The 15,643-nt window shown below is 37.4% G+C and overlaps 1 protein-coding gene across 4 annotated transcripts in view; it reads left to right on the forward strand.

The window, feature by feature from the left end:
* LOC110494855 (phosphatase and actin regulator 3) overlaps positions 1 to 15,643 on the forward strand; it is a 91,907-nt gene that overhangs the window by 64,907 nt on the left and 11,357 nt on the right. For 2 of the 4 annotated variants that reach the window (XR_016488122.1, XM_036950993.2), the window contains exon 9: positions 89 to 561. The exons of the other annotated variants lie outside the window; for them this stretch is intronic. Coding sequence is in view for 1 of the 2 variants with exons in the window: in XM_036950993.2 (XP_036806888.2) it covers positions 89 to 203 (115 nt within the window). In the remaining variant the exon portion in view is untranslated. Of the gene's footprint in view, positions 1 to 88; positions 562 to 15,643 lie in introns of those variants that run through there. 4 annotated transcript variants of the gene reach the window in all.

Raw genomic sequence — 15,643 nt, forward strand, 5'->3', positions numbered from 1 at the left:
ATCTATCTATTTAATGGACAAGTGAGTTATTTACACACACAGTGTGACCTGGACACACACACACTCTCTCTCTCTCTCTGCTTTGTAGCCTTGTCTCATGTTTAACCAGGATCGGATCATTGCTTCCTTTTGGACTACACATCTGTTGGTCTCCGCTGGTTCTTCGGGGCCTTTCTTGCTGGTTGGCGGAATGGATTGTCTGACTGACCGATTGACTACATATATTTTGCATATGATATTTCATTTGTTTTAGTATGATCTGTGCATTGATGAGTTATGTGGTCAGTTGTAGTTGAAGACATATTGAGATTTGATACTCTTTATGGTTTTGTGGTAAAATAGTTTGATATTTTGATTGTGTGATTGAGACTGGGTTTATGCTACTCTTCATGAATGGACAAACATTGCGTGACTAAGGTCACTTGAGTCTGGACTCTTTTAGGGCCGAGGTATGGACTTTTCTTGAGAAACCAGAGCTCGTTGTTTGTTATATTATTATGTGTGTGATCATTTATGTTGGTAATACAACCCACGCAAAATAATAAAGTTGTTTTGAAGTTATTTTCAACGTTTTAAGGGTTTATGTCCTGACCTTTACATGAGTCCTTTGTATTGGTGTAGACTTGACAGACGAGACGCGACTCATTCCATTCCAAACAAAAAGGAGAAATCAATATTTTCTCTAGTAGGCACAACCTACCTGGAACTCCTGTCAAAACCGTTCCATAAAAACCAATAACCTCTAGTCAAAACCATTATTGTGTGTGTGTGTGTGTGTGTGTGTGTGTGTGTGTGTGTGTACAGATGCAGTCAGCCACACTCGTCTGGTTCAAAATCACCTGGGGAAGAATATTTGACTGCATTAAACTGACATGATGAATGTCATGCGTCCTCGTCATCACCTGGGAAATGTCAGTATTTTGTATCTTCTGTGCTGTTAGAACATCTGTATGGCCAGGGAATACAGTTTAGTGTATTGTAGAGTACAGCAAAACTCAGTTGGTTTTGAAGAGGAGACTAGGGGAGAAGTGAAGAGGGGAAGGGAATCCTGGTGTGCTATATATAGCTTTGTAGTTGTCAGCTCAGCTGAAATACTGCGGCACACAGCCCTAATCAATGTCTCCTCTATGTCACACAGCCCTAATCAATGTCTCCTCTATGTCACACAGCCCTAATCAATGTCTCCTCTATATCACACAGCCCTAATCAATGTCTCCTCTATATCACACAGCCCTAATCAATGTCTCCTCTATGTCACACAGCCCTAATCAATGTCTCCTCTATGTCACACAGCCCTAATCAATGTCTCCTCTATGTCACACAGCCCTAATCAATGTCTCCTCTATGTCACACAGCCCTAATCAATGTATCCTCTATGGCACACAGCCCTAATCAATGTATCCTCTATATCACACAGCCCTAATCAAATGTCTCCTCTATGGCACACAGCCCTAATCAATGTTTCCTCTATGGCACACAGCCCTAATCAATGTCTCCTCTATGGCACACAGCCCTAATCAATGTCTCCTCTATGGCACACAGCCCTAATCAATGTCTCCTCTATGGCACACCGCTGCTCTCCTCCCCTCGCTGAAAAGGAGGGAGATGGAGGCGGGTATGCAGGGTGGTAGATTGTATTTTCTCCCTGATTGACTCTCCCATTCCTGTTTTGTTGTGGAATCTTGCTGTTACCGCAGTGATCTACATCTCTACCCTCAGTAATACCAGAGGTATCCTCTCCTCTGGCTGTGTCTCAGTAATACCAGAGGTATCCTCTCCTCTGGCTGTGTTTCAGTAATACCAGAGGTATCCTCTCCTCTGGCTGTGTCTCAGTAATACCAGAGGTATCCTCTCCTCTGGCTGTGTCTCAGTAATACCAGAGGTATCCTCTTCCTGTCTCCTCTCTCTTATTTGGCTATACCGTGTCCTATGTGAGACTGGCAAAGTGTCCTTAAGTTTAGACCTTACTATCTACACTGGATAAAAATATAAATGCAACATGCAAGAATTTCAAAGATTTTACAGAGTTACAGTTCAAATAAGGAAATCAGTCAATTAAAATAAATATATTAGCACCTAATCTATGGATTTCACTTGACTGGGAATACAGATATGCATCTGTTGGTCACTGATACCTTTTTTAAAAAAAGAGTTAGGAGCGTGGATTAGGAAATCCGTTAGTTTCTGGTTTGACCACCATTTGCCTCATGCAGCGCGACGCATCTCCTTTGCATAGAGTTGATCAGGCTGTTGATTATGTCATGTGGAATGTTGTCCCACTCCTCTTCAATGGCTGTGCGAAGTTGCTGTATATTGGCTGGAACTCGAATGCACTGTCATACTCGTCAATACAGAGCACCCCAAACATGTTCAATGGGTGACATGTCTGAGTATGCAGGCCATGGAAGAACTAGGACATTTTCAGCTTCCAAGAATTGTGTGCAGATCCGTGCAGATCCTTGTGAAATGTGGTTGTGCATTATCATGCTAAAACGGTGGATGAATGGCACGACAGTGGGCCTCAGAATCTCGTCACGGTATCTTACATTTACATTCTATCATAATGGCGCCGGAAGGGATGGCTGCTATTTTGTGGGGGGTTTTCCGCGTCGTTTGTAACTTATTTTGTACATAATGTTGCTGCTACCATCTCTTATGACCGAAAAGAGCTTCTGGATATCAGAACAGCGGATACTCACCTCGAACTGGAAGAATACTTTTTCTTTAATGAGTCCAACGCGAAGGATATACTGCTCCTCTGAGACCAGGTCCAAATCTCCATAATTCGCATGAAGAAAAGATGGAAATACAGTGGGTGCCTTGTGAGAATTCGTCAGCAAGTGGGTAACCCTCCTCTACCATTCAACACAGACAGTTGGCTGGTAAGAAAACGGGTCGGGGTGTGTGTCTATTTGTCAAAAACAACTGGTGCGCTAAGTCTATTTATTTTATTTTTATTTCACCTTTATTTAACCAGGTAGGCTAGTTGAGAACAAGTTCTCATTTGCAACTGCTACCTGGCCAAGATAAAGCGTAGCAATTCGACACATACAACGACACAGAGTTACACATGGAATAAACAAAACATACAGTCAATAATACAGTAGAACAAAAGAAAACAAAGTCTATATACAGTGAGTGCAAATGAGGTAAGTTAAGGAAATAAATAGGCCATGGTGGCGAAGTAATTACAATATAGCAATTAAACACTGGAATAGTAGATCGGCAGAAGATGTATTATTAAAGTATCATCAATGTATTGCTCGCCTGAGGTAGTTTTCATGAGGTACTCTATCTACACAGACAGTTTTCATCCATATTTTACGTAGCCATCTATTTACCACCTCAAACTGATGCTGGCACTATGAATGCACTCAACCAACTCTATAAGGCCATAAGAAAACAAGAAAATGCTCATCCAGAGGTGGCGCTCCTAGCGGCCAGGGACTTTAATGCAGGCAAACTTAAATCCATTTTATTACATCATTTCTACCAGCATGTCACATGTGCAGACAGAGGAAAAACAACTCTAGACCACCTTTACTCAACACACAGAGATGGATACAGAGCTCTCCCTTGCCCTCCATTTGGCAAACCTGACCACAATTCTATCCTCCTGATTCCTGCTTACAAGCATAAACCAATGCAGTGACTCACTCAATACGGAAGCGGTCAGATGACCCGGATGCAATGCTACAGGACTGTTTTGCTAGCACAGACTGGAATATGTTCTTGGATTCATCCAATGGCATTGAGGAGTATAGCACATCAGTCACTGACTTAATCAATAAGTGCATCGACGACGTCGTCCCACAGTGACCGTACGCACATATCCCAACAAGAAGCCATGTATTACAGGCAACATCCGCACTGAGATAAAGACTAGTGCTGCTGTTTTCAAGGAGCTGGACACAAATCCGGATGCTTATGAGAAATCCCGCTATGCCCTCAGACTAACCATCAAACAGGCAAAGCACCAATACAGAACTAAGTTTGAATCCTACAACACCGGCTCTGACGCTCATCAGATGTGGCAGGGCTTGAAAACTATTACGGACCACAAAAGGAAACCCAGCCGCGAGCTGCCCAGTGATGCGAACCTACCAGACAAGTTAAATGCCTTTTGCGCACGCTTCGAGGCAAGCAACACTCAAGCATGCATGAGAGCACCAGCTGTTCCGGAAGACTGTGTGATCATGCTCTCCGTAGCCGATGTGAGCAAGCCTTTAGATAGGTCAACATTCCCAAGGCTGCGGGACAGATTAATTACCAGGACGTGTACTCAGAGCATGTGCCGACCAACTGGCAAGTGACTTCACTGACATTTTCAATCTCTCCCTGACCGAGTCTGTAATACCAACCTGTTTCAAGCAGACTACCATAGTCCCTGTGCCCAAGAAAGTGTAACCTGCCTAAATGACTACCACCCCACAGCACTCACGTCTGTAGCCATGAAGTGCTTTGATACGCTGGTCATGGCTCACATCAACACCAACCCTAGACCCACTCCAATTTGCATACCGTCCCAACAGATCCACAGTTTCTGCAATCTCAATCCACAATCATCTCAAAGGAGATAATTGTGGACTACAGGAAAAAGTGGACTGAGCACACCCCCATTCTCATCGACAGGGCTGCAGTGGAGCAGGTTGAGAGCTTCTAGATCCTTGGTGTCCACATCACCAACAAAATATCATGGTCCAAACACACCAAGACTGTCGTGAAGAGGGCACAACAACATCCTCAAAGTTCTGCAGCTGCACCATCGAGAGCATCCTGACCGGTTGCATCACCACCTGGTATGGCAACTGCTCGGCATCAGAGGGTAGTGCGTACGGCCCAGCACATCACTGGGGCCAAGCTTCCTGCCATCCAGGACCTATATACTAGGCGGAGTAAGAGGAACGCCCCAAAAAATTGTCAGACTCCAGTCACCCAAGTCATAGACTGTTCTCTCTGCTACGGCACGGCAAGAGGTACCGGAGCGACCAACTTGTACCCCGGCACATTCTACCCCCAAGCCATAAGACTGCTGAACAATTAATCAAATAGCCACCAGACTATTTACATATTGACTCGGTACTGTGTATATAGCCTTGTTATTTTATTGTGTTACTTTTTCAATTTTTTAGCAAATATTTCTTAAATCTATTTCGTGCATAATGTTTTGTTTTGAGGGGGGGGGTCAAGGTGAGGAGGAGCATTTTTTTGAGGTACTGTTTTCAAAAGAAGATTCAAATTCCCATTGATGAAATGCAATTGTGTTCATTGTCCATGGGTTATTCCTGCCCATAACCCCACCTCCACCATGGGGTACTCCACTCGCCCACACGACGCCACACACGCTGTTTGCCATCTGCCTGGTGCAGTTGAAAACAAATTCATCCGTGAAGAGCACACTTCTCCAGCGTGCCATTGGCCATAGAAGGTGAGCATTTCTCCATTGAAGTTGGTTACAATGCCAAACTGCAGTCAGGTTAAGACCCTGGTGAGGATGACGTGCACGCAGATGAGCTTCCCTGAGGGATTCTGACAGTTTGTACAGAAATTCTTTGGTTGTTCAAACCCACAGTTTCATCAGCTGTCCGGGTGGCTGGTCTCAGATGATCCCGCAGTTGAATAAGCCGGATGTGGTGGTCCTGGCCTGGTGTGGTTACACGTGGTCTGCGGTTGTGAGGCCTTTTGCACGTACCGTCAACTTCTCTAAAATGATGTTGGAGGCGGCTTTTGGTAGAGAAATTAACAAAATTATCTGGCAACAGCTCTGGTGGACATTCCTCGTAACTCCCTCATAACTTGAGACATCTGTGGCATTGTGTAGTGTGACAACTTCACATTTTCTAGTAGCCTTTTATTGTCCCCAGCACAAGGTGCACCTGTGTAATGATCATGCTGTTTGATCAGCTTCTAGATATTCCACACCTGTCAGATGGATGGATTATCTTGGCAAAGGAGAAATGCTCAGTAACAGGGATGTAAATTAATTTGTGCACGAAATGTGAGACTTTTTGTGCATATTGAACATTTCTGTGATCTTTTATTTCAACTAATAAAAAATGGAAACTGCATGTTTCATTTATATTTTTGTTCAGTCTGTATATTTATCTATAACTACAACAATACTTTTCCTGTAGAAAATGTGGTATGCTTCCTTGCTTGATTTAAATAATTTATGGTTGTGAAATAAGTTATAGTAGTGGTAGTGTCTAAATTAGTAATGTTAGTGACTGGTTATAGTAGCGGTAATGACTGGTTATAGTAGTGGTAGTGACTGGTTATAGTAATGTTAGTGACTGGTTATAGTAGTGGTAGTGACTGGTTATAGTAGCGGTAGTGACTGGTTGTAGTAGCGGTAGTGACTGGTTATAGTAGCAGTAGTGACTGGTTATAGTAGTGGTGGTGACTGGTTATAGTAGCGGTAGTGACTGGTTATAGTAGTGGTAGTGACTGGTTATAGTAATGGTAGTGGTAGTGACTGGTTATAGTTATAGTAATGTTAGTGACTGGTTATAGTAGCGGTAGTGACTGGTTATAGTAGCGGTAGTGACTGGTTATAGTAGTGGTGGTGACTGGTTATAGTAGCGGTAGTGACTGGTTATAGTTATAGTAATGTTAGTGACTGGTTATAGTAGCGGTAGTGACTGGTTATAGTTATAGTAATGTTAGTGACTGGTTATAGTAGCGGTAGTGACTGGTTATAGTAGCGGTAGTGACTGGTTATAGTAACGGTAGTGACTGGTTATAGTAGTGGTGGTGACTGGTTATAGTAATGGTAGTGGTAGTGACTGGTTATAGTTATAGTAATGTTAGTGACTGGTTATAGTAGCGGTAGTGACTGGTTATAGTAGCGGTAGTGACTGGTTATAGTAGCGGTAGTGACTGGTTATAGTAGTGGTGGTGACTGGTTATAGTAGCGGTAGTGACTGGTTATAGTAGTGGTGGTGACTGGTTATAGTAATGGTAGTGGTAGTGACTGGTTATAGTTATAGTAGTGGTAGTGACTGGTTGTAGTAGTGGTGGTGACTGGATATAGTAGTGGTAGTGACTGGTTATAGTTATAGTAGTGGTAGTGACTGGTTATAGTAGTGGTGGTGACTGGTTATAGTAGTGGCAGTGACTGGTTATAATAGTGGTAGTGACTGGTTGTAGTAGTGGTAGTGACTGGTTGTAGTAGTGACTGGTTATAGTTATAGTAGTGGTAGTGACTGGTTATAGTTATAGTAGTGGTAGTGACTGCTTATAGTATTGGTGGTGACTGGTTATAGTAGTGGCAGTGACTGGTTATAATAGTGGTAGTGACTGGTTGTAGTAGTGGTAGTGACTGGTTGTAGTAGTGACTGGTTATAGTTATAGTGGTGGTAGTGACTGGTTATAGCAGTGGTAGTGACTGGTTATAGTAGTGGTAGTGACTGGTTATAGTTATAGTAGTGGTAGTGACTGGTTATAGTTATAGTAGTGGTAGTGACTGCTTATAGTATTGGTGGTGACTGGTTATAGTAGTGGCAGTGACTGGTTATAATAGTGGTAGTGACTGGTTGTAGTAGTGGTAGTGACTGGTTGTAGTAGTGACTGGTTATAGTTATAGTGGTGGTAGTGACTGGTTATAGCAGTGGTAGTGACTGGTTATAGTAGTGGTAGTGACTGGTTATAGTTATAGTAGTGGTAGTGTCTACAGTAGTAGTGGTAGTGACTGGTTATAGTTATAGTAGTGGTAACACTGGTTATAGTAGTGGTAGTGTCTACAGTAGTAGTGTTAGTGACTGGTTATAGTAGTGGTAGTGACTGGTTATAGTAGTGGTAGTGACTGGTTATAGTTATAGTAGTGGTAGTGTCTACAGTAGTAGTGGTAGTGACTGGTTATAGTAGTGGTAGTGACTGGTTATAGTTATAGTAGTGGTAGAGACTGGTTATAGTAGTGGTAGTGACTGGTTATAGTAGTGGTAGTGACTGGTTATAGTTATAGTAGTGGTAGTGTCGACAGTAGTAGGGACTGGTTATAGTTATAGTAGTGGTAGTGACTGGTTATAGTTATAGTAGTGGTAGTGTCTACAGTAGTAGTGGTAGTGACTGGTTATAGTAGTGGTAGTGACTGGTTATAGTTATAGTAGTGGTAACACTGGTTATAGTTATAGTAGTGATAGTGACTGGTTATAGTAGTGGTAGTGACTGGTTATAGTAATGGTAGTGACTGGTTATAGTAATGGTAGTGACTGGTTATAGTAGTGGTAGTGACTGGTTATAGTAGTGGTAGTTACTAGTTATAGTAGTGGTAGTGACTGGTTATAGTAGTGGTAGTGACATGGTAGTGACTACAGTAGTAATGGTTGTGACTGGTTATAGTTATAGTAGTGGTAGTGTCTGCAGTAGTAATGGTAGTGACTGGTTATAGTAGTGGGAGTGACTGGTTATAGTAGTGGTAGTGACTGGTTATAGTAGTGGTAGTGACTGGTTATAGTTATAGTAGTGGTAGTGTCTACAGTAGTAGTGGTAGTGACTGGTTTTAGTAGTGGTAGTGACTGGTTATTGTTATAGTAGTGGTAGTGTCTACAGTAGTAGTTGTAGTGACTGGTTATAGTAGTGGTAGTGACTGGTTATAGTAGTGGTAGTGACTGGTTATAGTTATAGTAGTGGTAGTGTCTACAGTAGTAGTGGTAGTGACTGGTTATAGTTATAGTAGTGGTAACACTGGTTATAGTAGTGGTAGTGTCTACAGTAGTAGTGTTAGTGACTGGTTATAGTAGTGGTAGTGACTGGTTATAGTTATAGTAGTGGTAGTGTCTACAGTAGTAGTGGTAGTGACTGGTTATAGTTATAGTAGTGGTAGTGATTGGTTATAGTTATAGTAGTTGTAGTGTCTACAGTAGTAGTGGTGATGGTAGTGGTAGTGACTGGTTATAGTTATCGTAGTGGTAGTAACTGGTTATAGTTATAGTAGTGATAGTGACTGGTTATAGTAATGGTAGTGACTGGTTATAGTAATGGTAGTGACTGGTTATAGTAATGGTAGTGACTGGTTATAGTAATGGTAGTGACATGGTAGTGACTACAGTAGTAATGGTTGTGACTGGTTATAGTTATAGTAGTGGTAGTGTCTGCAGTAGTAATGGTAGTGACTGGTTATAGTAGTGGTAGTGACTGGTTATAGTAGTGGTAGTGACTGGTTATAGTAGTGGTAGTGACTGGTTATAGTAGTGGTAGTGACATGGTAGTGACTACAGTAGTAATGGTATTGACTGGTTATAGTAGTGGTATCACATTTTATTGGTCACATACACATGGTTAGCAGATGTTATTGGTCACATACACATGGTTAGCAGATGTTATTGGTCACATACATATGGTTAGCAGATGTTATTGGTCACATGGTTAGCAGATGTTATTGGTCACATGGTTAGCAGATGTTATTGGTCACATGGTTTGCAGATGTTATTGGTCACATGGTTAGCAGATGTTATTGGTCACATACACATGGTTAGCAGATGTTATTGGTCACATGGTTAGCAGATGTTATTGGTCACATACACATGGTTAGCAGATGTTATTGTGAATGTAGCGAAATGCTTCTAGATCCGACAGCGCAGCAGTATCTAACAGGTAATATCTAACAATACCACAACAAAAGCTAATATCTAACAAAACCCAATAAACACACAATCTAGTAAAGGAATGGGATGAGAATATATCAAATATATTGATGAGCAGTGACAGGAGGCTAAGATAGATACATACAATAGATAGTAGAATAGATAGATACAATAGAAAATAATAGATATGACAGATAGTAAAGAACAGTTGGTATAGATAGTAAAGAATAGATAGATACAATAGATAGTAGAATAGATGGTAAAGAATAGATAGATACAATAGATAGTAAAGAATAGAAAGATACAATAGATAGTATAGAATAGACAGTATAGAATAGATACAGTAGATAGTAAAGAATAGATACTAGAATAGACAGTATAGAATAGATAGATACAATAGATGGTAAAGAATAGAAAGATACAATAGATAGTAAAGAATAGATGGTATAGAATAAATGGTAAAGAATAGATAGTAGAATAAATGGTAAAGAATAGATAGATACAATAGATAGTATAGAATAGACAGCATAGAATAGATAGTAAAGAATAGTTCGTATAGAATAGATGGTAAAGAATGGATAGTATAGAATAGATAGTACAATAGATAGTAAATAATAGTTGGTATTGATAGTATAGAATAGATAGTAGAATAGATAGATACAATAGATAGTAAAGAATAGATAGATACAATAGATAGTATAAAATAGACAGCATAGAATAGATAGTAAAGAATAGTTTGTATAGAATAGATAGTAGAATAGATAGATACAGAATAGATAGTAAAGAATAGTTGGTATTGATAGTATAGAATAGATAGTAGAATAGATAGTATAGAATAGATAGTAGAATAGATAGATACAATAGATAGTAAAGAATAGATAGATACAATAGATAGTATAGAATAGACAGTATAGAATAGACAGTATAGAATAGATAGATACAATAGATTGTATAGAATAGATAGATACAATAGTTAGTAAAGAATAGATAGTTAAATAGATAGTAAAGAATAGACAGTATAGAAGATGGTAAAGAATAGATAGATACAGTAGATAGTAAAGAATAGATACTAGAATAGACAGTATAGAATAGATAGATACAATAGATGGTAAAGAATAGATAGATACAATAGATAGTAAAGAATAGATAGATACAATAGATAGTATAGAATAGACAGTATAGAATAGACAGTATAGAATAGATAGATACAATAGATTGTATAGAATAGATAGATACAATAGTTAGTAAAGAATAGACAGTATAGAAGATGGTAAAGAATAGATAGATACAGTAGATAGTAAAGAATAGATACTAGAATAGACAGTATAGAATAGATAGATACAATAGATGGTAAAGAATAGATAGATACAATAGATAGTAGAATACATGGTAAAGAATAGATAGATACAGTAGATAGTAAAGAATAGATAGTAAAGAATAGATACTAGAATAGACAGTATAGAATAGATAGATACAATAGATGGTAAAGAATAGATAGATACAATAGATAGTAGAATAGATGGTAAAGAATAGATAGATACAGTAGATAGTAAAGAATAGATACTAGAATAGACAGTATAGAATAGATAGATACAATAGATGGTAAAGAATAGATAGATACAATAGATAGTAAAGAATAGATAGATACAATAGATAGTATAGAATAGACAGTATAGAATAGACAGTATAGAATAGATAGATACAGTAGATAGTAAAGAATAGATACTAGAATAGACAGTATAGAATAGATAGATACAATAGATGGTAAAGAATAGATAGATACAATAGATAGTAGAATACATGGTAAAGAATAGATAGATACAGTAGATAGTAAAGAATAGATAGTAAAGAATAGATACTAGAATAGACAGTATAGAATAGATAGATACAATAGATGGTAAAGAATAGATAGATACAATAGATAGTAGAATAGATAGATACAGTAGATAGTAAAGAATAGATACTAGAATAGACAGTATAGAATAGATAGATACAATAGATGGTAAAGAATAGATAGATACAATAGATAGTAAAGAATAGAAAAATACAATAGATAGTAGAATAGATGGTAAAGTATAGATATATACAATAGATAGTAAAGAATAGTTTGTATAGAGTAGATGGTATAGAATAGAAAGTATAGAATAGACGGTATTGAATAGATAGTAAAGATTAGTTGGTATAGAATAGATGGTATAGTATAGATAGTAAAGAATAGTTTGTATAGAGTAGATGGTATAGAATAGAAAGTATAGAATAGACGGTATTGAATAGATAGTAAAGAGTAGACAGTATAGAATAGATAGGAAAGAATAGTTGGTATAGAATAGATAGTAAAGAATCGATAATATAGAATAGATTGTAAAGAATAGATGGATACAATAGATTTTAAAGAATAGTTGTTATAGATTAGATGGTATAGAATAGATAGTAAAGAATAGATAGATACAATAGATAGTAAAGACTAGATAGATACAATAGATACAGAATAGATAGATACAATAGATGGTAAAGAATAGATAGATACAATAGATAGTAAAGAATAGAAAGATACAATAGATAGTAAAGAATAGAAAGATACAATAGATAGTAGAATAGATGGTAAAGAATAGATACTAGAATAGACAGTATAGCATAGATAGATACAATATATGGTAAAGAATAGAAAGATACAATAGATAGTAAAGAATAGTTGGTATAGAGTAGATGGTATAGAATAGACAGTATAGACGGAATAGACACTATAGACGGTATAGAATAGATAGTAAAGAATAGATAGTAGAATAGATAGTATAGAATAGATAGTAGAATAGATGGTAAAGAATAGATAGATACAATAGATCATGTAGAATAGACAGTATAGAATAGATAGATGGTATAGAATAGATAGTAAAGAATAGATTGTAGAATAGATAGTAGAATAGATAGTAAAGAATAGATAGATACAATAGATAGTAAAGAATAGATGGTATAGAATAGATGGTATAGAATAGATGGTATAGAATAGATGGTATAGAATAGATGGTATAGAATAGATGGTATAGAATAGATGGTATAGAATTGATAGTAAAGAATAGATAGTAAAGAATAGACAGTATAGAATAGACAGTGGAGAATAGATAGTGGAGAATAGATAGATACAATAGATAGTAAAGAATAGATAGATACGATAGATAGTAAAGAATAGATAGATAGTGATGATTGATGGTAAAGAATAGATAGATACGATAGATAGTAAAGAATAGATAGATACAATAGATAGTAAAGAATAGATAGATACAATAGATAGTAAAGAATAGATAGATACAATAGATAGTATAGAATAGACAGTATAGAATAGACAGTATAGAATAGACAGTATAGAATAGATAGATACAATAGTTAGTAAAGAATAGATAGTTAAATAGATAGTAAAGAATAGACAGTATAGAAGATGGTAAAGAATAGATAGATACAGTAGATAGTAAAGAATAGATACTAGAATAGACAGTATAGAATAGATAGATACAATAGATGGTAAAGAATAGATAGATACAATAGATAGTAGAATACATGGTAAAGAATAGATAGATACAGTAGATAGTAAAGAATAGATAGTAAAGAATAGATACTAGAATAGACAGTATAGAATAGATAGATACAATAGATGGTAAAGAATAGATAGATACAATAGATAGTAGAATAGATGGTAAAGAATAGATAGATACAGTAGATAGTAAAGAATAGATACTAGAATAGACAGTATAGAATAGATAGATACAATAGATGGTAAAGAATAGATAGATACAATAGATGGTAAAGAATAGAAAAATACAATAGATAGTAGAATAGATGGTAAAGTATAGATATATACAATAGATAGTAAAGAATAGTTTGTATAGAGTAGATGGTATAGAATAGAAAGTATAGAATAGACGGTATTGAATAGATAGTAAAGATTAGTTGGTATAGAATAGATGGTATAGTATAGATAGTAAAGAATAGTTTGTATAGAGTAGATGGTATAGAATAGAAAGTATAGAATAGACGGTATTGAATAGATAGTAAAGAGTAGACAGTATAGAATAGATAGGAAAGAATAGTTGGTATAGAATAGATAGTAAAGAATAGATAATATAGAATAGATTGTAAAGAATAGATGGATACAATAGATTTTAAAGAATAGTTGGTATAGATTAGATGGTATAGAATAGATAGTAAAGAATAGATAGATACAATAGATAGTAAAGACTAGATAGATACAATAGATACAGAATAGATAGATACAATAGATGGTAAAGAATAGATAGATACAATAGATAGTAAAGAATAGAAAGATACAATAGATAGTAAAGAATAGAAAGATACAATAGATAGTAGAATAGATGGTAAAGAATAGATACTAGAATAGACAGTATAGCATAGATAGATACAATATATGGTAAAGAATAGAAAGATACAATAGATAGTAAAGAATAGTTGGTATAGAGTAGATGGTATAGAATAGACAGTATAGACGGAATAGACACTATAGACGGTATAGAATAGATAGTAAAGAATAGATAGTAGAATAGATAGTATAGAATAGATAGTAGAATAGATGGTAAAGAATAGATAGATACAATAGATCATGTAGAATAGACAGTATAGAATAGATAGATGGTATAGAATAGATAGTAAAGAATAGATTGTAGAATAGATAGTAGAATAGATAGTAAAGAATAGATAGATACAATAGATAGTAAAGAATAGATGGTATAGAATAGATGGTATAGAATAGATGGTATAGAATAGATGGTATAGAATAGATGGTATAGAATAGATGGTATAGAATTGATAGTAAAGAATAGATAGTAAAGAATAGACAGTATAGAATAGACAGTGGAGAATAGATAGTGGAGAATAGATAGATACAATAGATAGTAAAGAATAGATAGATACGATAGATAGTAAAGAATAGATAGATAGTGATGATTGATGGTAAAGAATAGATAGATACGATAGATAGATAGTAAAGAATAGATAGATACAATAGATAGTAAAGAATAGATAGATACAATAGATAGTAAATAATAGATAGATAGTAAAGAATAGATAGATAGAATAGATAGTGATGGAAGCGGGGTGAACAGGCAGTGGCTCGGGTGGTTGTTGTCCTTGATGATTTTTTTTGCCTTCCTGTGACATCGGGTGGTGTAGGTGTCCTGGAGGGCAGGTAGTTTGCCCCTGGTGATGCATTGTGCAGACCTCACTACCCTCTGGAGAGCCCTGCTGTTGTGGGCGGTGCAGTTGCCGTTCCAGGCGGTGATACAGCCCGACAGGATGCTCCCGATTGGTCATCTGTAAAAGTTAGTTAGGGTTTTCGGTGACAAGTTACACTTTTTAAGCCTCCTGAGGTTGAAGTGGCGCTGTTGCACCTTCTTCACCACACTGTCTGTGTGGGTGGACCGTTTCAGTTTGTCGGTGATATGTACACAGAGGAACTTAAAACTTTCCAACTTCTCCACTGCTGTCCCGTCGATGTGGATAGGGGGTTGCTCCCTTTGCGGTTTCCTGAAGTCCACGATCATCTATTTTGTTTTGCTGACATTGAGTGAGAGGTTATTTTCCTGACACCACAATCCGAGGGTCTTCACCTCCTCCCTGTAGGCTGTCTCGTCGTTGTTGGTATTCAAGCCTACCACTGTTATGTCGTCTGCAAACTTGATGATTGAGTTGGAGGCGTGCATGGCCACGCAGTCGTGGGTGAACAGGGAGTACAGGAGAGGGCTCAGAACGCACCCTTGTGGGGCCCCAGTGTTGAGGATCAGTGGAGTGGAGATGTTGTTTCCTACCTTCACCACCTGGGGGCGGCCCGTCAGGAAGTCCAGGATCTAGTTGCACAGGGTGGGTTCAAGACCCAGAGACTCAAGCTTAATGATGAGTTTGGAGGGTACTCTGGCGTTGAATGCTGAGCTGTAATCAAAGGACTGCATTCTTACATAGGTATTCCTCTTCTCAAGATGGGATAGGGCAGTGTGATGGCAATTACATTGTCTGTGGACATATTTGGGGGCTGGCAAACTGAAGTGGGTCTAGGG

Source organism: Oncorhynchus mykiss, chromosome 17 (genome assembly GCF_057628025.1).
Source record: "Oncorhynchus mykiss isolate SJ-2025 chromosome 17, ASM5762802v1, whole genome shotgun sequence".
NCBI lineage: Eukaryota > Metazoa > Chordata > Actinopteri > Salmoniformes > Salmonidae > Oncorhynchus > Oncorhynchus mykiss.